Below are 23,857 nucleotides of genomic sequence, written 5' to 3'. Positions count from 1 at the left end.
GATGCCTTATAGTACATTGATCCAGTAATGTGAAAAGTTTTATTAACTGAAGGAATTATTTATATAATTAAATTAATTATTTTAGGAGAATACTATACTTCATTATATATTTATTCTTCTTATATAATGGGAGAAAACTAATATTTATGAAATACATAATATTTTGAGAAGATTAATTCTAATTCATGAATAAGGAATTTAGTTTTTAGTTATCTGATTAAGGTTTTTAGTTATCTGATATTTCTAAGCTAGCAAGTTTAAAAAATTAATTATTTTATAAATAAATTAAATTGAATTCTTATTTCAATTAGATTTGATGGATTGAGGTATTGTCATGCACTTATATCATAAAGATTAATTTAATAAGGGAAATATATTTTAGACACTTTGATTGATTTAATGAACATAATGCAACATTTAATTATACATTTGTTTTTTGAAATGAATTCACGCAGATATTTATGTAATATGCTCAAAATATAGGTTTCATTGACTATTTTCGTATTATAAGGAATTTAAGGAGTTTTTAAAAACCTTTAAATTATATAGATTGATCAATTTTTATAGTATAGAAGAAATAGTAAAGTAGATGCTTGGGGGAGGGGTGGGGATGCCAGTCTGATATGTCTTCAAGTTATCATAATATAAGAAGGGAGGGGATATGATAGGGAATAGGGAAGGGTTTTTGGGACCTTAGAAATATAATATTTAAGAGATCATGGGAAGGTGGGAATGTTTCACATAGTAAATTAAGGGAAATGAGATATGCACATAAAAATTGCAATAAGATGAAAAATTTGATGGGGTTCATATATTCTGTAAGTAAATATCTTAATGGAGCTTAAATTATTTTCATTAAATGTTAATGGCCTTAACCATCCAATAAAAAGAAGAAAAAAAACACTTTTGGTTTTAAAACAACAGAATATAGATATGTTATATTCAGGAGACTCATCTATCAGCTTTAGAGTCCAAAAAACTAGAAGGGGATTGGGTAAAGCATTGCTTTTTTGCCCCAGCTGTGGGAAAGAAGGCAGGTGTAGCAATTTTGATGAATAAAAAATGTAATGCTATGTTTAAGATGATTGGTGCTGATCCTTCAGAGAGGTGGTTACATGTAGAAATAAGTCTGGGAAATACGATGCTGGCTGCTGCTTCAAATTTAGTTGTGGCAGGGGATTTTAATGCTGTTATAGATCCTTTATTGGATAAAAAATCTAGTAGAATTATGAAATCATTAGGATTAGAGAATTTGGTACAAAACTATGATTTAAAAGATATATGGTGAATATTTCATTTCAATGATTGGGAATTTTCTTTTTATTCCCATGTTCATAAATCTTTCTCAAGAATATATATAAGCACATAAGCACATAAGCATTGCCTCTGCTGAGTCAGACCATAGGTCCATCACGCCCAGCAGTCCGCTCCCGCGGTGGCCCCCCAGGTCAATGACCGTAATGATCTATTTCTCTACTACTCTATTAATTTACAGCCTTCTGTACTGTATAGTAACCTTCTAATTGTACCCATGGATCCCCTTTTCCTTCATGAACTCGTCCAATCCCCTTTTGAACCCAAAAATCGTACTCTGCTCTACCACCTCCTCTGGAAGCGTATTCCAGGCGTTCACCACCCTCTGCATGAAGAAGAACTTCCTAGCATTTGTTCTGAACCTATCTCCCTTCAATTTTTTTGAGTGCCCTCTAGTTTTTGCTGCCCCTGCTAGTCTGAAGAATCTGTCCCTCTCTACCTTCACTATACCCTTCATGATCTTATAAGTTTCTATCATATCCCCTCTAAATCTCCACTTTTCCAGGGAGAAGAGCCCCAGCTTCTCCAGCCTCTCAGCATATGAGAGGTTTTCCATGCCCTTTATCATTTTTGTCGCTCTCCTCTGGATCCTCTCAAGAATCACCATATCCTTCTTAAGGTACGGCGACCAGTACTGAACGCAGTACTCTAGATGCGGTCGCACTATCGCCCTATACAGCGGGAGGATAACTTCCTTGGTTCTGGTAGTGATACCTTTTTTGATAATGCCCAACATTCTGTTTACCTTTTTTGAGGCCGCAGCGCACTGTGCCGCTGGCTTCATTGTTCTATCTACCAAAACCCCCAAGTCCTTTTCTAGGTTGCCTTCCCCCAGTACCAACCCCCCCATTGTGTAGTTGTACATCAGGTTCCCTTTCCCTATGTGCATAACTTTACATTTTTCTACATTGAAGCTCATCTGCCATTTATTTGTCCACTCACTCAGTCTGTTCAGGTCCATTTGAAGTTCTTTACATTCCTCTACAGATCTAACCTTACTGGAGAGTTTCGTGTCATCTGCAAATTTAACAACTTCGTACTTTGTCCCTGTTTCCAGGTCATTAATAAATATATTGAATAGCAGTGGTCCCAGAACCGACCCCTGTGGGACCCCACTCGTGACCCCTTTTCAGTCAGAATAGTGTCCCTTTACTCCTACCCTCTGCTTCCTGTTCGCCAGCCAGTTTCCGATCCATCTGTGTATGTCTCCTTCCACCCTGTGGTTCCACAGTTTCCTTAGTAGGCGCTTGTGAGGTACTTTGTCAAAGGCTTTCTGGAAGTCCAAGTATACTATGTCTATGGGGTCACCTTTGTCCAAATGTCCGCTTATCCCTTTGAAGAAGTGCAGCAGGTTCATTTGGCAAGATCTTCCAGTACAGAAACCATGCTGGCTTGTTCTCATCAGCTTATTTCTTTCTATATGCTCATTGATACTGTCCTTGATTATCGCTTCAGCCATCATCCCCGGAGCGATAATCAAGGACAGTATCAATGAGCATATAGAAAGAAATAAGCTGATGAGAACAAGCCAGCATTATATATTTGTTTCAAATACTTTAGTTCAACAAGTAACACAAGCCTCCATAGATCCAATTATTTTGTCTGATCATGGAGGGGTGTGGATTCAAATTAAAATAAATGATCAAGATAATAGTAGACCTGTATGGAGATTTGATAATACATTGCTTATTGAACCAAATTTCATTGAAGAAGTTCAGTCAAAAATAAATGATTATTTTCAAATTAATAATATGGAAGATATCTCCTTGGAAACTTTATGGATGCTTTTAAGGCAACCATGAGAAGTCAAATTATTTCTTTTTCGGCATATATTAAAAAACAAATTAAAAAACAATTTTCCAGTTTGGAACAAGATATAAAGATATTGGAATCACAATTGATTGATAAATGGGAATACTCTACACTACATGATCTCTTGAAAGCCAAAGGGAAATATAACGAGATTTGTTCTAAAATGATAAGGAAATAATTATTTTTTCAACAGGCTTTGTATTATGGAAATTCAAATAAGGCGGGAAGATTATTGGCAAACTATCTAAAAGGAAAAATACGGAAAACAAAAATAGAGAGATAAAAGATGAAAAAGGGAATACTCATTCTCAAACGGATCCTATTCTAAAACCATTTTTAATTTTTTATAAAGTTCTATATTCTTCTGAGCCTTATTTAGATAAAGAAAAGGATGGACTAGAATTTTTAAATTTAATTAAGGGACCAAAAATTCCTGAACATATAAAAGAAAGTTTAGAAAATCCAATATCACTAAAAGAATTGCAAACAGCATTGAAGTCCCTTAGAGTTGGATCCGCTCCAGGTGGAGATGGTTTCAAGGTAGAGTTTTATAAAGCACTTCAAAATACCCTATTACCATATTTGTTAAATTTATATCAGGTTCAACTTACTAAAGGTTGCATTATAGGTACTATGGCAGAATCATTAACTATAGTTTTGCCGAAGCTAAATAAAGATCCCACATTGGTTTCAAATTACAGGCCTATTTCCTTAATTAATGTAGATGGAAAACTTTTAGCTAAAACATTGGCTATATGCTTGTCTAAGGCTCTCCCCTTTATTATTGGTATGCACTAAACATGATTCGTTGTTCAGAGACATTCCTCTAATAACACCAGATTGGCTTTTCATATGTTAAATTTAACAAAAGCCTTTTCTGTAACCTTGGACGTGGAAAAGGCCTTTGATCGGGTAGAATGGGCCTTCATATATCAAGCAATGGAATGGTTTGGTTTAGGTTCAGGATTTATACAAAAGATCCAAACATTGTATAGCTCCCCTGCTGCTAGAATATATATTAATAATAATTTTTCAGAGCGTTTTAGTCTGCAGAGGGGGGTTAGACAAGGTTGTCCTTTGTCTCCTTTACTTTTTGATATTGTATTAGAACCCTTGTTATTAGCTATTCAGCAAGTGAAGGAGATACAGGGTATTCCTTATTCACATCGGGAATATAAAGTTTCTGCTTATGCAGATGATATATTGCTTCATTTGAGAAATCTGGAAACAACCATTCCAAGCTTACTAGAATTGCAGTGTTCTCCCCAGAAATTTTTTCCAGCCGGGTGGCATGAAAAAGTAGCCGGGTGGGGCGGGATGGGGAAATTTGGTGGTGGGGAAAATTAACCCCCTCTTTTACTAAGGTGCGCTAGCATTTTTAGCGCGCGCAAACCCCTGCGCTACGTGGGAAAACTAACATCAACATAATGCTGGCGTTAGCATCTAGCGCGCATGGCAATTCCTCCTCGCGCTAAGCGCACACTAAAACCACTATCAGAACTTAGTAAAAGGAGCCCTAAATGTATACTATTTTTATTAGTTAATTATTATTATTATTTTCCAATGCTCAATATGACTTCCTTTTTTAAGGTTTGACACTTGTGCCAGAATATTTTTACTAAATTTAAGAAGTATTTGCCCACTTTCAAATGGTATAGAGGTCTAAAAAAGGGAAAGGCATTAATGAAGTCATTAGGTTCAATCTAGCCATTTATTTCTGCATGAATTTAAACAACTAAAAAAAAAAAGATAAATATAGCTCATCCAGTCATACAAGAAATTACTCTACAGCAGGGGTGCCCACACTTTTTGGGCTTGCGAGCTACTTTTAAAATGACCAAGTCAAAATGATCTACCAACAATAAAATAAAAATAAAAAACACAAAGAACACTGTGTGCAGAGAAAATGTTAATTATCATTTATATTCCACGGGTTTTCAAAGAGGTCACGGCAGACGATTCTATGCAATGTCACCTCAGGAACAACTATACAAAAATAGACAAATATACCCCCTCCCTTTTTACTAAATTGCAATACTGGTTTTTAGAACAGGGAGATGCACTGAATGCCCTGCGCTGCTCTCGATGCTCATAGGCTCCCTGCGCTATAAACCACTATTGCAGTTTAGTAAAAGGGGGCCATAGTGCAAAATATAGACAGCAGATATAAATTCTTAAAACAGACACATTTTGATCACTAAACTGAAAATAAAATCATTTTTCCTACCTTTTTGTCTGGTGATTTCATGAGTCTCTGTTTGCACTTCCTTCTTCTGACTATAAATCCAATATTTTTTTCTTTCTGCCCCTCCCCTTTTCTTTCTGTCTCTCTTTCTTTCTCTCACCCTCTGCCCCCCCAAGCCATCGCGCCAATTTCTCCACTTCCCCGATTCTTTCCCTACCCCCTAAGCCACCATGCCGATTTCTTCCTGCTTCCACGAGCCAGACCAGGAATGTACAAGCGCTGGACTCACAAGACTTCACCTCTGATGTCAATTCTTACGTCGGAGAGGAAGTTCCAGGCCAGCCAGGCAGCGATTGGCTGGCCCAGAACTTCCTCTCTGATGTCAGAATTGACGTCAGAGGTGAAGTCTTATGAGTCCGGCGCTTGTACGCGCCTGGCCTGGCTCAGGGAGGCAGGAAGAAAAAGATTGCCAAGGCAACGCGATCGACTCACATTGCCTTTGTGATCTACTGGTCGATCGCGCTCGACCATTTGGGCACCCTGCTGTTATGGTATGGTATCCTGTCCTGACCTGAGGAAAGGGGTTTAGTCCCCAAAAAACTGCCTTATTTCCATTTCTTATTTATAAACTTTAATCAATAGATACAATACTACTTGATTCTATGTAAAGCAACAAAAAAAATTTTTCTACCTTTTGTCATTTCTGCTTTAATCATCTTGTCTTCACTTTTCTTTCTAGCCAGCATCTGTCCGCTCTGTCTTCCATGCAGCATCAGCCCCTTCCATCCACTGTCCGCCCTCTCCCCATTCCATATAGCATCTTCCCTCTTTTTATGCTCCTTCAATAAACTGTCTATCCTGTGCCCCTTCTCTTCTCCTTTGTACATGATTGATTTCAGCTCTGCCACCTCTCCATTTTTCTCTCTCTGTCAACACCCCGTCCCCTATGCTCTGGCAACTCTCTCTTCTCCTTTCTTTCCTTCGCACCCCACAGTCTGGTATCTTCCCTTCCCTGATTCTCTGGCATCTCACTTCTTTCCTTTTCTTCCATCTCTCCCTCCCCCTCCATGCTCTGACATCTTCTCCTTCCTTTCCCCCTTCCTTTTCCCTTGGTTTGGCATACTTTCCTCCTTCCCTCCAATCCCTGGCATCTCGTTTCATTCCCTCCCTCATCTTCTTTCTCCCTCCAGTTGGGTGCAGCAAGTCTCTCCCCCTCTGCTCCCTTTCCTCCTTCTGTCACCCAAGGCCTGGCGTCATGAACTTCTTCAGGCAGCAGCATTCACAATTCGCTGCTGTTGCCAGCTTCGGGCCTTCTTCTCTGTTGGGTCCTGCCTTCATAGAAACAGAAGTAGGCAGGACCCGGCAGAGAGGAAGGCCTGAAGCTGGCAACAGCAGTGAATTGTAAATGCTGTTGCTAGCCGAAGAAGTTCATGATGCCAGGCTGAGTACCCGGGGCAGACTGCTACTCTCCCCCCCACGACCCTCCTATCTCTTCCTCCGTCCCATCACGAGACTCTAAACAGCACTGCTCTACTCTAAGCAGGCTGCTTCAGGGCTTTCTCCTGCCGTGATTCCCTCTGGCACGTCACTGATGAGGGAAGGAGGGAGAGATAGGAGGGTCAGATCGGGTTGGGGGGGTGCTCGGGATGATGATGAGGCTGCTGCTGCCAGCGAATCCAGCAAGGGTGAGGCCCCAAAGCACAGCACTGGTGCGACCCCCCTGACCATTTCAGGCCCTAGGCCTGTGCCTACTGGACCTATCCTTTAATCCGGCCCTGCTTCCCCTCCCCCCCATATGCCCTGACATCTCTCTCTTCCATTCCATGGTATGGTATCTCCTTTCCCTCCCTCCCATGGTCTTTGCATCTCTTTCCTCCTTTTCCTGATCTTCCTTCTCCCTCCTTCCCTCTCTCTCCCCAATTGGTGCAGCAGCATTTCTCTTCCCCTCCCCCCATTGGGTGCAGCAGTATCATCAGCATTTCTCTTTCCTCCCCCCAATTTGGTACAGCAGAAGCAGCATTTCTCTTCACCCTCCCCCCTAATTGTGTGCAGCAGTATGACTCTTCCCCCTCCCCCTAGTGGGTACAGCAGCAGCAGCAGCAGCAACAGCATTTCTCTTAAACCCCCCCCCCACAATTGGGTACAGCAGAATCACCAGCATTTCTCTTCCCCCTCCCCCTCTAATTGGGTACAGCAGCATTTCTCCTCCCATTCACCCCCCCCCCCCCGTCTCACACACCCGGCAGATTCGCTACAGACAAAGGCAAGTTGCAAGTTTCCCTTCGTCGCTGACCTATCTCCCAAAGGTCAGCGACAGAGGAAAGCTTACAACTTGCTGCTCTTGCTTACTTCGGGCCTTTCTCGTTGCCGGGTCCTGCCTTCGCGGAAACAGAAAGTAGGCAGGACCCGGCAGCGAGAAAGGACTGAAGTAAGCAAGAGCAAGTAAGCTTCCCTCCGTGGCAGGACTATCTCCCGCATGCTCCGGGGCTCTAATGGTCCGTGCCGGCTTCTCTTCCCTCCCCCCCCCCCCCCCGACGTAACTTCCGGTTTCGGAGGGAAGCCGGGTTCGAGTCGCTTGCTGGGTTTTGTTTATTTTAAAGTCCGGCGGGAATCTTTCGGCGGCTCTTCAGGCTGCGCGTTAAGCAGTGGTGGCAGCAGGATTCGGCAGATGACAGCCGGGCGGTAATCTAAGTTTGCTGGACGGAGCGCCCGGCTGAAAAGCCCTGGGGAGAACACTGAATTGATAAAAAAATTTGGAAAATTTTCAGGGTACAAGATAAATTGGAGTAAATCAGAAGTTCTTCCATTTAATGTCCATTGTACAAAAGGTTTATTTGAAACATTCCCCTTTCTATGGAAAGAGGACGGAATAAAATATTTAGGCATTTGGATAAAAAACACGGAAGAAACAATGAAAGTTACAGAAGGTAACAGAAATGTGTGAGCAATGGAATCCTTTACATCTTTCTTGGTGGGGGAGAGTCCAAACTATTAAAATGATGATTTTGCCTGTGGTTTTTTTATTAAATGAGTATGTTACCAGTTTTTTTTCAGGGGTCCTTTTATAAAAAGTTAAATTTTAGTCTTACAAAATTTATTTGGCTGGGCAAAAAGGCTAGAATTGCTTTAGTATCTCTTCAAAAACCGATTACAGAGGGTGGGGTAAATTTTCCCAACTTTTATAGGTACCATCAATCCTATATTATTCGCCAGGGTATGTATTGGATCCTCCCAGAGCCTGTTGATAATATACCAGATTGGATATGGCTGGAATGGCGCCTCATGTTTCCTCTGCGATTATGTCATGTACTTAGTATCAAAATGCCTAGATTATATAAAGAAAATAGATTATTTATAGACATGGAAAACAATAAGATATGTGAGTAATTTATCACCTATTCCAATCAACAAATCAAACTATATGGCTGAACTCCAAGATTCAAATTGGCGGATTTAAGGTCATCTGGAAGCATTGGATGATTGCAGGAATACGCGTATTAGAAGATGTTATTTCTAATGGTAAACTGCTTGATTTTTCACAGTTGCAACATAAATATGGCCTTAACAAATCACAAAGTTTTAGATGGATGCAACGGAAGCAGGCCATTCAGGCGGGGTTCCCTGAATGGAAAAATCTTAATGATCACTATAGCTTCGAGTTCTTATGCTTTCAGGTGGACTTCCTGGGACACCAGGCCGCTCAGTGGTACAAATTAATATCTGGATTTATGAATAAAAAACCAAAGACTGGTCTTAGAGACATTTGGAGCATTGAGATTAAGCATCAAATTACTGCATCTCAATGGCCACGAATTTGGTCTTGGAGGATGAGATGCACAATGTCTGCATCTATGAGACAAACATGGTTCTTCCTGTTACATAGAGCATTCTGGACCCCTGTTCGTTTACAAAAATTAGATTGCTCTAAGTCTGATAGATGTTGGCATTGTCATCTTGAATCAGGGACTTTAGACCATTTATTGTTCTATTGTCCGTTTATTATGGATTTTTGGAAATCAATTTGGGGCCAAATTAATAGTTTATTAGAAAATGAAGTGGCATTATCGTATGATACAGTATTATTTGGCATGTCTATGAGGGCTAAGAGCCAAATATCTTCCAAAAATAATAAACTCTTACTTATTTTAACAGGAGTCGCCATACAACAAATAACTTGTAATTGAAAAAATTGGAATAGATTAAACTACAGTTTTTGGAGGAATTCAGTGTGTCATATTTATAAATTAGAAAAAGCATTAACTATTCAGAAAGGAAATTTTAGTAACTTTCAAGATGTGTGGGGGCCATTAACAAATTATTGCAATGAATAGGTATTATTTTCCCTGATTTGTATAAATGAAAGGATGGGGTGGGGAGGGGGAGGGAGGTGGTATTGAAGGAATGGGAGGGAAAGAGATAATTTTATGTAATATGAAGAATTGTAGAATTTCAAGTGATGTATTTAAGTCAAAATGGTGTTACTTTTTGATGCACTTGATGTAAGTTATAAAAATGAATAAAGAATTAAAAAAATTAAAAAAAATAAAAGTTAAGACAATTGCTCAATTATCAAGTAAAAAGCTGTTAAGAATCATCATAGATTTGATAGTAACACGACAGGCATGGTTTTAGTGATTTTCTAAAGTCGAGATAGGAAGTAGCCTCAAGTATTCATCTTCCAAGCCATGGATTCAGACTGGATGGACCATTCGGGTCTTTATCTGCCGTCATCTACTATGTTACTATAAATTGAATCAGGTTGGGCAGACTGGATGGACCATTCGGGTCTTTATCTGCCATCATCTACTATGTTTGGCGGCCTGGAATGATAAAAATCTGTCAAAGAACTTCTTGTATTGGCATGATTTAAAAGAAGGATAATTAAATAGGTTTATTCTACGAGTACTCCTGTTGGAACTATTCATGGAAAACTGGGAGGCAAGATAATCAGGGAGCATCCCAAAAACTGCTTTGTAGCTCATGCAGGAAAACTTCCAGTTCAAAATTTTTATTGAAGTTTCCAGTAAAGACGTAACAAAAGAAAATAAGAATCAAAAAGACAATGAACAACTTGAACAGAATTCTAGACTCCATTGGCAACCAGTGAAGTTTTTGATAGTAAGGGGTAATGTGTTCCCATTTCTTTAGACCAAAGATAAGGCAAATCACAGGACTTAAATATATGAGGCTGCAGATGATGAAGTATCCGAGGAAGAATGTGATGGACTGAGTTGGCAATACGGGGGTTGAGATACGGTATTCGCAGTGGCCCTCTCCTGCCCCCAGCCATGCACTCCTTCCCCGTACCTTTAAATCTTTGGTGCGAGGAGCCACAAAGTAGCTGCTCGCTTCAGCATTGGTGTTCTCTCTGATGTCACGTCCTAGGCGCCGGATGTGATGTCAGAGAGAGCGCCAAATCCGACGCGAGCAGCAACTTTGTGACTGCTCACGCTGAAGTTAGAAAGGTATGAGGGGAATGGAAGGGGTGCACGTGTGGCAGGGGGAGGAGTGGGAAGGGGGATGGAGAGCAGAAGGGATGCCAGCGCCCCGAGGAACAGACCGCCCCCCCCCCCTTCGACACCGCTGGGTGCTCTGATTGGAAAGACTGTAAGGGACAAAGCCAGCAAAAAGAATTAAGCTGGGTGTGGTAATGTGACTTGACCAGGAGGCATGGAACCCTCCGAAAACCCACTCGGGTCAAAACGAGCAAGCCTGTTTCCTCACAGGTTCAATAGTCTTCACGGAAGCCTCTGAAGCACAATCGCCCTTTCAATAGTCTTCCTCTAGCCATGGCAACTCCCTTCCAGAGTCTTCATTACTCACACCCAAGAGATTCTGAGCCAATCGTGGTCATCTTCTCTCTTATGAGCACTCAACCCTGGAATTCCTCGAAGCATAAGTGCGGCAAAGAGGAAGGGAATGAAGGAGGGGAGAGGAATGCTGGTCTGCTACTTTATCACACCGTCATGTGAATTTTTGAGACTGAGCTTGGGATCCTATTGGATAAAGGTTTGGGAAGCATTAGACTAGAGAGTCCCTATGATTGCAAGGACAGAGGGACATGGACTGGAAAGACCCCTGATAGCAGAGACATCAGATCACTTGGAGGGGACTTTTGGTGATGGGAACAGGAGGAAATGGACTGGATTAGGAAAGCCTTTATGTATGTGGACAGTGGGGACTGGGTGGCACAGTGGTTAGAGCTACAGCCTCAGCACCCTGAGGTTGTGGGTTCCAACCCATGCTGCTCCTTGGGACACTAGGCAAGTCACTTAATTCCACCCCCCCCCCCCATTGCTCCAAGTACATTAGATAGATTGTGAGCCCACCAGGACAGACAGGGAGAAATGCTTGAGTGCCTGAATAGATTCTGAGCTCCCCTGGAAGAAAAGTAGAGAAAATTGAGTAAATAATGTGACAAGTTTCAGCCTCTGATAGCCAGAGCTGAGATTGTGATGTCATAATGCCTCATTCCACCAATGCCTAAGAGCCAACCTCATCAGTGATGTCACAATGGCTGATTGTCCTACACTTGGATCACTTTTGCTACATTTTGATTTCTAGAGTGGTGCAATGGTTAAAGCTACAGCCTCGGCACCCTGAGGTTGTGGGTTCAAACCCTGGGCAAGTCACTTAATCCCCCCATTGCCCCAGGTACATTAGATAGAGTGTGAGCCCGCCAGGACATACAGGGAAAAATGCTTGAGGACCTGAACGTAAACCAGTTAGAGTAGAAATAAACAGTGAGAAACTCTGCTGATTCCTTACCTATCTTGCACCAAGAAGGCGTTCAGTTTGGTAAACCAAAGATTCTCTTAGATCTCAGTAGTAGCTCCCTCCACCTATCAAGGCAGGCTCACAAAAAGCAATATACTGCCAGGCCTTAGCAGTAGCCCCAAAAAATTAAAATTCCTCTTAGTGCATTAAACTGGCTTCAAATTCAGTGTACATGTACTGTAGGGAACTTTGTGTGGTAGATACCTGGACAATGCAATTATCACACACTAGATTTTGCACCTGAGGTACAGTAAGTGCACATTAATACAGTGTTAGATTGAAAACATACTATAAAATAATTTGGAACCCCTACTGAAGTAATTCACAGACTTTCCTGCATCATCTCACACGTATCTCTATGAAGCATAACGTGTTGGATGGTCCAAAAATGGACAAAATCCCCAAACTGATGAATTACATACCTGGTCAGTCCCTTCTTGCCTCTAATCTAACCGTATTGGTCTTTTTTAAAAAAATATAACGGAGCCAAAATGCTCTCCCACTTCGTTTCCATCATGTTGGACTATTAGGTAAGAAGCCCTGTGTAGGATATTTTATTCTGGGCTTTTAATAAGAGATAAGTTGATAAATATTGCCTGAACTAATTTTATGTCTGATTTTTTTTGCAGTTCCCCCCATCCTTGACACAGTTAGCGACACGTGTCGGCAAGGGGAGAAATCTCCCTATAAAGCTAAGTTAATTTATTGAACTAAAAAGCAATAATGCAAGAATAAATAAGAACTGCGAAGATAAAACGAACAGTGAGCATAAGATTACACCGGGAATAATGACGACTCCAGCTACAGTGAGCTACGATGCTCGGGTGGAGATCTGAACTCCCATTGAGGGACTAGTATGCAAACCTGTATATCTTAACAAGTTTGCATAGCGCTACTGTAGTTGATTATTAATGGTCAAGAAAGCCATTTTATCTATTTGGGTAATGCCAGAGGCACTTGGGCCGATCCTTTTTAATATTTATATCAATGACCTGGAGGAAGGAACATCCAGTGAGATCATCAAGTTTGCAGACGATACAAAACTATGCCGGGCGATCAGATCGCAGGATGATAGAGAGAAACTCCAGAGCGACTTGTGTCGGTTAGAAACATGGGCGGAGAAATGGCAGATGAAGTTCAATGTGGAGAAATGCAAGGTAATGCATTTGGGCAATAAAAATAAGGAATACGAGTATACAATGTCAGGTGCAACTCTGGGGAAGAGTGAACAAGAAAAGGACCTGGGTGTACTGATAGATAGGACCCTGAAGCCGTCGGCACAATGCGCGGCAGCGGCAAAGAAGGCAAATAGAATGTTGGGCATGATAAAGAAAGGAATCTCGAGTAGATCGGAGAAAGTTATAATGCCGCTTTATAGGGCAATGGTCAGACCACACTTGGAATACTGCGTCCAACATTGGTCTCCCTACCTAAAGAAGGATATAAAACTGCTGGAGAGGGTGCAGAGACGAGCAACAAAACTGGTGAAGGGTATGGAGAAACTGGAATACGAGGACAGACTTATAACACTAGGATTGTTCTCCCTTGAGAAAAGGAGACTGCGTGGGGATATGATGGAGACCTTCAAAATACTGAAAGGAATCGACAAAATAGAGCAGAGAAGATTATTTACATTGTCCAATTTGACACGGACTAGAGGACATGTAATGAAGCTAAGGGGGGACAGGTTCAGGACTAATGTCAGGAAGTTCTGCTTCACTCAGAGAGTGGTTGACACCTGGAATGCCCTCCCAGAGGAGATTATGATGGAATCGACCGTCCTAGGCTTCAAGAGCAAACTAGATGCATATCTCCTTAAGAGAGGCATATAAGGATATGGTGGACTATAAATTAAGCCAGGTGTACACCTGGCAGGGCCTCCGCGTGTGCGGATCGCCGGACTTGATGGACCGAAGGTCTGATCCGGAGAAGGCAGTTCTTATGTTCTTATGTTCTTATGTTAACATTGGCGTTCTCTCCTGATAACTCAAGCATTCTTGGAACGCCGCAACATTTCTGACTTGGAATCCCCCATCAGGACGTCGTTTCTGTGCGTTATGGGAACCATTCTGGAATGATCTCACACCTCATGCCCGCAGCAGAATTTTGAATACACTTCTCCCTCCGTATTTGCGGTGGATGTGGGCGGACCATAGGCGCGAATATGGAAAAACCGCTAATAACTTTTTAAATGCTATTTGCGGTTTGTAGGAAAAGCCTTTGTTTTTATTATTGAAACCGCAAATAACTTTTCTACTGTTATTTGCGATTTCTGGGCTTGGATTAGGCAAGCATGCTGGGAAGAAGCCTTTCTCTCTAGGGATGCTGGGAAGCAACGTTTTTCACAGTGCACACTGGGAAGCATGGAAACAGCAAATTTGTGGGAGAAAGCATGGAAGCAGCGATTTTCAGAGTGAATGGTAAGCAATACACTTTTTTATCGGTACAGTAAAAGGAAAAAGAACTTTAGTGATGATGTAATTTTGAGTCAGCATCCGAAAAATTGCAAATAAAGTGAATCCGCAGATACAGAAACCGCGAATACGGAGGGAGAAGTGTACTTAATAGAGTTGTGATAATATCAATCTGTTTTTATTAGCAGGGATTGCTGAGTGGAATGTTGGGGGTGGGGGGAGAAAATTGGTTTGTACAGTTTGGTTATATATGTCTGAATATTGTTGGTTTATGGTATGTTATTTTGCTAAAACCAATAAAAATCATTTAAATATAAGTGTAACGGAGCTCGTTTTTGTATTGCTTTACCTCCCCAATTTATATTCATTGTAAACCACTTAGATTTTTACGCTGGTTTTATATTTGCGGTATATTAAATAAATTGAACTGGAACTTTAATATTATAATGGACATTAACGGCTCCTTTTACTAAGGAATAGCACGCGCCACGTTGCCGCGCACGCTAGACCTTAATGCAAGCATTGAGCTGGCATTAGCTCCAGAAGCGTAGTGTGTGGTGTAGTAAAAGGAGCCCTAAAATTCCCTAACCTGAGCAGATTTGGGAATCCAAGATGAATATCTGAAACACTCTGGAGTTATAGGGCAAGTGAGGACGGGAACCTCTAGGAGCTCCATATAAGAACGAAATGCACAAATTTAGAGCAGCTCATCGAAGTCTGTCCCAAGTAGCTGGAACTTGGTCCAGATTCTATCTGTTTGATTTCTGATTTCTTGGCATTTCGAAAAAGCCTGAAAGCCTATTTTTCTCGACTTGCCTTTTCAAATTTGGCCTCTTTGTAATCTTGTAATTGCTAGGCTTTAATTATTTTAAGCTATAGGATTAAGGCTGTTTAATGTAAGTTGTTATTTTATAATGATCTGTCATGTTTTGTTTTAATTTTCTACGTAGTTGTCATCCGCATAGATAGAAACATAGAAACATGACGGCAGATAAAGGCCAAATGGCCCATCTAGTCTGCCAGTTATCTCTTTCTCTCTCTGAGAGATCCCACTTGCCTGTCCAGAACTTTCCGTGGCTCCCCTGAACCTTGACCTTCTCAAAGAGCTGTGCTAGCTTCTTAAAAGGAGTTTGCCAAAAATCAGGTCTGCTGATTTTGCTCTGATGGCTCTTCATTTGTTGCTACCATTCAGAGTGAAATCAGATATGTCACCCGCACTCTAAAGGAGACTCGGCCTGCAAAACTCTGACCACCACTGTTGGGGGAATTCACAAATATATACTGCCTATAACAGTCCTTCTTCCCATTTAAAAAACTATAGCCTAATTAAAAAAAAAAGTACCAAAAATCACTTGGGGCAAATTTGGACCCATACCCATTTGCGCATGCAATCTAATGGAATAATGAGCCAATTAGTAACATAGAACAATGATGGCAATAAAGGCCAAATGGTCCATCCAGAGCATCCACTATCTCCTCCTCTCCCTATTGGCTAAGGCTCTTAACATTTGCATCTCCTCTCCCTATTGGCTAACATAGTAACATAGTAGATGACGGCAGATAACGACCCGAATGGTCCATCCAGTCTGCCCAACCTGATTCAATTTAAATTTTTTTATTTTTTTTCTTCTTAGCAATTTCTGGGCAAGAATCCAAAGCTTTACCCGGTACTGTGCTTGGGTTCCAACTGCTAAGGCTCTTAACATTTGCATCTCCTCTTCCAATTGGCTATGGCTCTTTACACCTGCATTGTGAGGTCATCGAAACATGATGGCAGATAAAGGCCAAATGGCCCATCCACAGCATCCACTATCTCCTCCTCTCCCTATTGGCTAAGACTCTTAATATTTGCATCTCCTCTTCCTATAGGCTAAGACTCTTAACACTTGCATTGTGAGGTCATAAAAACATGATGGCAGATAAAGGTCAAATGGCCCATCCAGATCATCCACTATCTCCTCCTCTCCCTATTGGCTAAGGCTCTTAACATTTGCATCTCCTCTTCCAATTGGCCAAGGCTCTTTACACCTGCATTGTGAGGTCATAGAAACATGATGGCAGATAAAGGCCAAATGGCCCATCCACAGCATCCACTATCTCCTCTCCCTATTGGCTAAGGCTCTTACCATTTGCATGTCCTCTTCCTATTGGCTAAAGCTCTTTACACCTGCATTGTGAGGTCATATAGCTTTATGGTTAGAGAAACCTGAAGGCAGATAAAGGCCAAATGGCCCATCCAGAGCATCCACTATCTTCTCCTGTCCCTATTGGCTAAGGCTCTTAACATTTGCATATCTTCTTCCTATTGGCTAAAGCTCTTTACACCTGCATTGTGAGGTCATAGAGCTTTATGGTTAGAGAAACATGATGGCAGATACTGTAAAGGCCAAATGGCCCATCCGCAGTAAGCATTATCTTTTTCTCTCTCCGAGAGATCCTACATGCCTGTCCCAGGCTTTCTGGAATTCAGACAGTCTCTGTCTCTACCACCTCTTCCGGGAGACTGTTCCATGTATCTACCACCCTTTCCATAAAAAAGTATTTCCTTAGATTACTCCGGAGCCTATCACCTCTTAACTTCATCCTATGCCCTTTTATTGAAGTTTGCTTTCAAATGAAAGAGACTCGACTCATGCGTATTTACATTACGTAGGTATTTAAACGTCTCTATCATATCTCCCCTCTCCTGCCTTTCCTGCAAAGTATACAGATTGAGATCTTTAAGTCAGTCCCCATACGCCTTATGACGAAGACCACACACCATTTTAGTAGCCTTCCTCTGGACCGACTTCATCCTTTTTATACCTTTTTGAAGGTACGGCCTCCAGGATTGTACACAATATTCTAGATGTTTGCTATGCGGGCTGCAAGTGTTTTAAATAAATAAATAAATAACAGATGTTTCAGCCCTGATAACAAGACAGAGGAGTGGTGATGACCGAATAGAGGGGCAATAGACAATTCAGAAGACCACCGGAATAAGAGACTTACTGTAAGTCCCAATCTCAAAACACTCATAACCACCCAACAAAGCAATGTTTCCGCATAGTGTGCTTGCGTCAGGAGTGTGCACATAAAAACAAACTTTAGAATCTGTTAATTCCGGATTTGGATCCAAGATGGCCGCGGTGCAGACGCTCTGAGAGCGACGCTTCTGATCGCTCCATTCTTATTTCCCTTCTTTCTTGTGAATTGGTTCGTTTCCTACCTAGGATGCCGAAGAGAAGGGGCAGGAATGCTGTTGGTGCCTCACGGCGCTCCGAGGTGCCCTCCTTCGGCAGGATCGAAGAAATGTTGCGGCGGATGCAGGAGGCAGCCCTGCCAGAGTCGGGAGCAAGCCCGCTGAGAGCACCAGATGGGGGCGAGACCGGCGATGTCTCTCCAGGGCTCGAGACCACCTTGAGCCCCGACCCGAGAGCTCCACCTCCGTGTCCCCGGTTGGCAAGTTCCCCAGGGGTGGAGGAAACCCTGGAGATGAGGGAAGTACTCCCCCTAGAGGCAGCAGGGTCATCATGGGAGACTGAGGCAGTACTCTCTGTTCAGGGAGCAGCTGCAGAAGAAGCCGGGGGAGGCCATGTAACCGGAGGTGAAAGATTCCAGCCAGGACCTAACCAGGGGAACTTTTCTTCTCTTGACGGTGAGCACTTTAGCATTCAGCACAGTTTTCCTATTATTGAAAAACCAGTACAAGTGACTTTAGATTCATTGTGGGATTTGATTGTAAATTTCACCAAGACTATTAGTCCCAATTTCCAACATATTGAAAGGAAATTGATTCAACATTCTAGAGAGCTCAAAGACTTGTCAACGGAAGTGACTATTTCAAAGACCACTACTCAAAAGCTTGATCAAGAAATATCTATGACCAAACAAGTTCAGCAGTCCCTAATTAAAGATAATATCAATTTACGGAAGAAAATTGAGACACTTGAAAATAATTCTAGGAATAATAATTTAAGATTAATTAATTTCCCTAGATTGACTTCGGTTACTCCTAGGGAAATGCTTAGGAGATATCTGATAGAAATTTTACAGGTTTCAGAAGAAACTTTACCACCATTTGTTCAAGTGTATTACTTGCCAAATAAAGAAGGGGCCCAAACGCAAGTTAATGTATTGAATCAAGCACCATTGAATGTATCTGAACTGTTGGAAACTTCAGAAATAGAAACAGTAGTACCCTCAAAAATGATCTTGACCGTAGCTCTCGCTTTGGATAAAACATGGTTGTTGAGACTTTTCTTTAAAAACAGAAAGAAAGAGTTCCTCGGTTGCAAAATACAAATGTTTCCTGATCTTTCTAAAGAAACTCAAAGACAGCGAAGAGAATTTTTGTTGTTGAAACCTGGAGTCACTTCACTGGGAGCAACATTTTACTTGTGACATCCGTGCAAATGTATAATCTGCTACCGTTCAATTAAATGTTTTCTTTGAACCACAACAATTAACAGCTTTTCTGGCCACGTCCAGATTGGATAAAGAGAAACTATCAGCTCCATAATTAATATATCTGCCTTTTCTCAGTTTGTCTGTAATTTATCTTCTAATAATATTACTTTAGCTCGCTTTAAGAAATCTTGGATCCACTTTTTGAGGACTTGAGTTGAGTTGGTTGGAAGATTTTTCCTGTTTTAATTTTACTTGGATAGTTTATGATTTATATTGTTATAGGTCATATCTCAACTAATTTACTTTCTGTACAAATGTAATTTGAAAATTAATAAATAATTATATCATAAAAACAAACTTTAATACTAAAAAAAAAAAGTGAAAACACGGCTGCGTCAGGTCACGGTAAATGCCTTGAATTTTTGTTATTACATCTGGCCTTACAGTAAATCCTCTGAATTATTTGGCGGAATCTGCTACTATTATTTTTTTATTTATAAAGCGCTACCAGACGCACGCAGCGCTGTACAACAAACACACAAGAAACTGTCCCTGCTTGCAAGAGCTTACAATCTGCATGGTCTGTGTCCCATATACGATGATTCGGTATAGGATGGGCTGGAATGGGCGTCAATGGGAATTCCACTAATTTGGAACATGGGGATGTCACTGGCCAGACTTTACAGTAGATATCCTGCACACAACGGGATGATTTGATGGGCTGGAGGGAGCTTGGATGTCAACTTCAGCATTTGGTGCCCGGGACAGTACCAGACTTTGCAGTCTATGGCTCGGAAATATCGAAAAAGAGACAAGTTCATTTGGTCATGTATTTTTGGGTGCGTATAGCTTATAGGCAGACTGGATGGACCGTTCAGGTCTTTATCTGCTGTCATTACAGTAAACCTCTGTGAATTTGCGGTTCACGAATCGCGGACTCGGTAATTCGTGGAATTTTCCGACCGTCACGTCCTTATACTAAAATCATGGTTACACCAATCAGGCTATCTGGCGTGTCAAATCAGCTCCTGATTGGTGTAGCCTGACTTTAGTAACAGGAAGAGGCGGTCGGAGCATACTGCGAGTGTTTTTCTGCACCTGCCAGCCTCTCCTGCCTTTTGACAGGTGAAAAAACCGTATTCATGGTTTTTCAAAATTCATGGGATTTCCTGGAACAGAACCCCCGCAAATTTGGGGGGAGAACTGTACATAGTAATGCTACTTAGGTGAGGAATTATAAGGGACTAGATCAGTGTTCTTCAACCACCGGTCCATGGACCGGTGCCGGTCTACAGAAATTTTCTGCCGGTCCACAGGGCCAGCACATGCATCAGGCCCAAAACAGTGTTCTTCAACCGCCGGCGCGATCGATGCGGCGTTATCTTCGAGCCAGCTCCCTCTTCCTCTACGCTCGTCCTGCGCCTGAACCGGAAGCCTTCTCTCTGATGTCGCAATGTCAGAGGGAAGGCTTCCAGATGAGGCGCGGGACACGCAAGGAGCCGCTGCCCGCAGCTTTGTGCACTGCGTTAGTGAAGAAGAGGGAGCCGGCCTGAAGATGATACCGGGGGCGGCATAAAATGGCCAGGTTGGAGCAGGCCAGAAGGTAAGGCATAGCATGGAGGGAGGGAGACAACAAAGGTAGGGGGGAATGATTTTATTTTTGAATTTAGTGATTGAATTATGTCAATTTTGAGAATTTACATCTGCTGTCAGTGTGCTTTATATAGTTTAATTTTGTGGTTAATAAGATTATATTGGAAAAAATAGTGTTACAATTAGTACTATTATGGGGGCGGGGTCTGGCCCACGACTTAGCCTAGTGTTCTTCAACCGCCGGTCCACGGACCGATGCCAGTCCACAGAATAATTCTTTTATTTCTGCCGGTCCATAGGTGGTTGAAAAACACTGGACTAGATGTAGGGAATAAATTCTGCTGGGTTTCCTATCATCCCTCCCTTCTCTTCTCTTTCTTTCTTTCATTGGGAACCCCTCCTCTGGCACTTTCACCAGCCCTGATGATGGCATACTTGATAACAGAGTTGGCATATGGCAGCTCACGGACAACCAGCGTTACCTCTTCTTCCGGGGACGGGAGAACTTTGAATACAGAAACTAGTGACCCATAAAAGCAGCTGACTTTTGATTAGAGTGAACGAACTAACCTGAAGCAGCTGAAGTGAACGGACATTTTCTGCACACACAGCGAATACCAAATAATCTGTTGCACTGGTGAGTTCAAACATTGGGCATTATTAACAGAAAATGGCAGAATGGCCAGAAGAACCCAAATAAAATGAGAATTCCCATAAACACAGGAAATAACAGAAAATGAGAATTTTCTAGCTACCTATCCCTACAAATTTTATCCTAAGAATCTAACAACCCCCACCCCCCATGTCCCCAGCAATTGCTCTGGATCGGTGGCATGGAATGTTGCTACTCTTTGGGATTCTAGAATCTTGTTACGCTCTGGGATTCCGGAATCTTGCGTTTCTTTGAGATTCTGTATGGAATGTTGCTACTCCTTGGGATTCTAGAATCTTGTTACTCCTGGGATTCTGGAATCTTGCTACTTCTTGGGATTCTGTATGTATGGAATGTTGCTACTCCTTGGGTTTTGGCCAGGTACTAGGGACCTGGATTGGCCACCGTGAGAACGGGCTACTGGGCTTGATGGGCCATTGGTCTGACCCAGTAAGGCTTTTCTTATGTTCTTATAATTTCAAAACGTATTCAGCTATGATCTGAGCAGGACATTTCTAACGTTACCACTTCATCCACTTGTAAAGCCATCTTAATTCTAAAACGATGAGATAACAGGTGCCTTAATTGACACTACTTGGCACCAACTCACAGTTATGCACACAACTGCCCTTCGTTGAATGGGAGGAATAGGCAGAAGCTGATAAAGATAAGGCTGAATTGCTTAATAAATATTTCTGTTCTGTTTTCACAGCTGAAGCCTTGGGAACAGGATCGCAGAACAGAAAAATGAATAAGGACAAAGCGATGGGGCCAGATGGTATAAGGTTACCAGATTGTATGATTGTAAAATCTGGACATGTGGCCCTGAACACAGGCCCACCCGGTTATACCTAGCCCCGCCCTGTTCTGCCCCAGCCACACACCCCGAACCTGTTCTCCTTGAGATCGATGACGCAATGTGAACCTTTTCACGTTGAAACCCGAATTGGGTCTACAGCTCCATATTCTGAGGCTTTTTGACCCTGATTAATTGAGAATAATAAGTATCCACTATCTCCTCCTCTGCCTATTGGCTAAGGCTCTTATCATTTTCAGCTCCTCTTCCTATTGGCTAAGGCTTTTTACACCTGCATTGTGAGGTCATAGAGCTTTATGGTTATAGAATGATGGCAGATAAAGGCCAACTGGCCCATCTAGTCTGCCCATCCACAGTAGCCATTATCTCTTCCTCTCTCCGAGAGAGGCCCTTTTGAATTCAGACACTGTCTCCACCACCTCTTCTGGGAGACCTTTCCATGCATCTACCATGTGCCCCTCACTTCTTCTGCGTCGCTGTCAGTTACCTGTTTCAGGTCCTGTTGAAGCTCCTCAGCCCTCTGTGCCAGGTGATCTGCAATTGGTAACTTGGTCTCCTTCACCATGGGATTCATGGATTCCAGGCTCATCACCTTCTTCCGGGACTGCATTTTCCTCCAGGTCCTGGAGGTGTCAGAGGTTCTGTGGACTTAACACCCACCTCACCCAGAGAATTGTGGCTGTGGGGAAGAGTTCCTGAGTACGTTAGCTCAACAGACACTGAACTACGCAGCAAGTTTGTGGAAACATTTCAAGTCGATCCTGAATTTAAAAATATTTAAAAAAAAAAAAATTCCTTTCAACCTTTGAGCTCATTTCATTTGTTCCTCTTTAACTAACCAGAAAGAAACAGATAAACCATTAACTTTGCCTTCACGCAGGGGTTGCAGCGCTTCTCTGCCCCACAGATCTTCTCCAGGTCAGGACATCTCCTTCTAATATTGGGATTAACACTAGATCAGGAACTCTCTTATCATAACCAAATTAGTTCAGTAGTTAAAAATTGCTTTTATAAGTTACGTCTCATCAGATCAATATCAAAAGCTCTCAACACTTTAATCCACTCATTAATCATTTCTAGGCTAGATTATTGCAAAACCAATAAAGAAATAAGGCGGCTACAGATAATACAAAATACAGCAATAAAAATGATGACAAATTCAGAAAAATATGACCACGTTGGCTCCCAATCACACATAGAATAACTTTTCAAATTCAACAATCGCATGCGCCGACATTTCTGGATCGAATCTTGATACCGTATTCTCCATTTCGGGCACTAGGATCAACACAACGACATTTATTAACTATTCCTCCTGTACAAATAATAGGGACCAGGAGATCTACCATTTTCTCGGTCATAACACCCGTTATATCTACGTAATGAACCTTCCTTAGAAAAATTCAAGCGGCTCCTTAAAAAGCTTTCGGTACAAGGACGCGTTCAAAATATAGATAGCAAAACTTACCAAGTACTAAATCTTCAGACCTTAATGAATCTTACGCCAAATTATTCTTCATTTTCTTTTTATGTGCTCCCACCATGTGTTCTTCCCTAAATGTTTCTTTTCTTTCTTTACATATTGTAGTTCATCCCCCTTGCCTTTTGTACCCGTTTGGATTAGAACGTATAGAATTTGTATACAATGTCTTGTTTTGTCCTCTCCCCTCAACCTCTCCCCTCTTCCTGTAATATTCCCCTACAACTCATCAATGCATCCAGCATCCACTACGTAACTTCTCTGAAACGTAACCCTTATTCTTCTACCTATCTTTTAATCTCTCCTCACGTCTCTAGTATGTAACCAGCTCCTTAAACTGTAATTTTTTCCTGGAAATGTCCAGTCATCTTCTGATGTAATCCGCCTTGAACTGCAAGGTACAGGCGGAATAGAAGTCATTAAT

At 41.8% G+C, this 23,857-nt stretch overlaps 1 protein-coding gene across 3 annotated transcripts in view; it reads right to left on the bottom strand.

Annotated features, from left to right (window-relative positions):
- The window catches only part of LOC117355295 (alanine aminotransferase 2-like), an 88,866-nt gene extending 66,161 nt beyond the window's left edge, over positions 1-22,705 (bottom strand). For all 3 annotated transcript variants that reach the window (XM_033933607.1, XM_033933608.1, XM_033933609.1), the window contains exon 1: positions 22,441-22,705. In XM_033933607.1, coding sequence (XP_033789498.1) covers positions 22,441-22,563 — 123 coding nt within the window. In that variant the 5' untranslated portion in view covers positions 22,564-22,705. The remainder of the gene's footprint in view (positions 1-22,440) is intronic.
- Positions 22,706-23,857: the final 1,152 nt, after the last annotated feature.

This window comes from Geotrypetes seraphini, chromosome 2, assembly GCF_902459505.1.
Source record: "Geotrypetes seraphini chromosome 2, aGeoSer1.1, whole genome shotgun sequence".
Classification (NCBI taxonomy): Eukaryota; Metazoa; Chordata; class Amphibia; order Gymnophiona; family Dermophiidae; genus Geotrypetes; species Geotrypetes seraphini.
The sequence above is the reverse complement of the archived record's forward strand: the minus strand, read 5'-3'. Positions and strand labels throughout refer to the sequence as shown.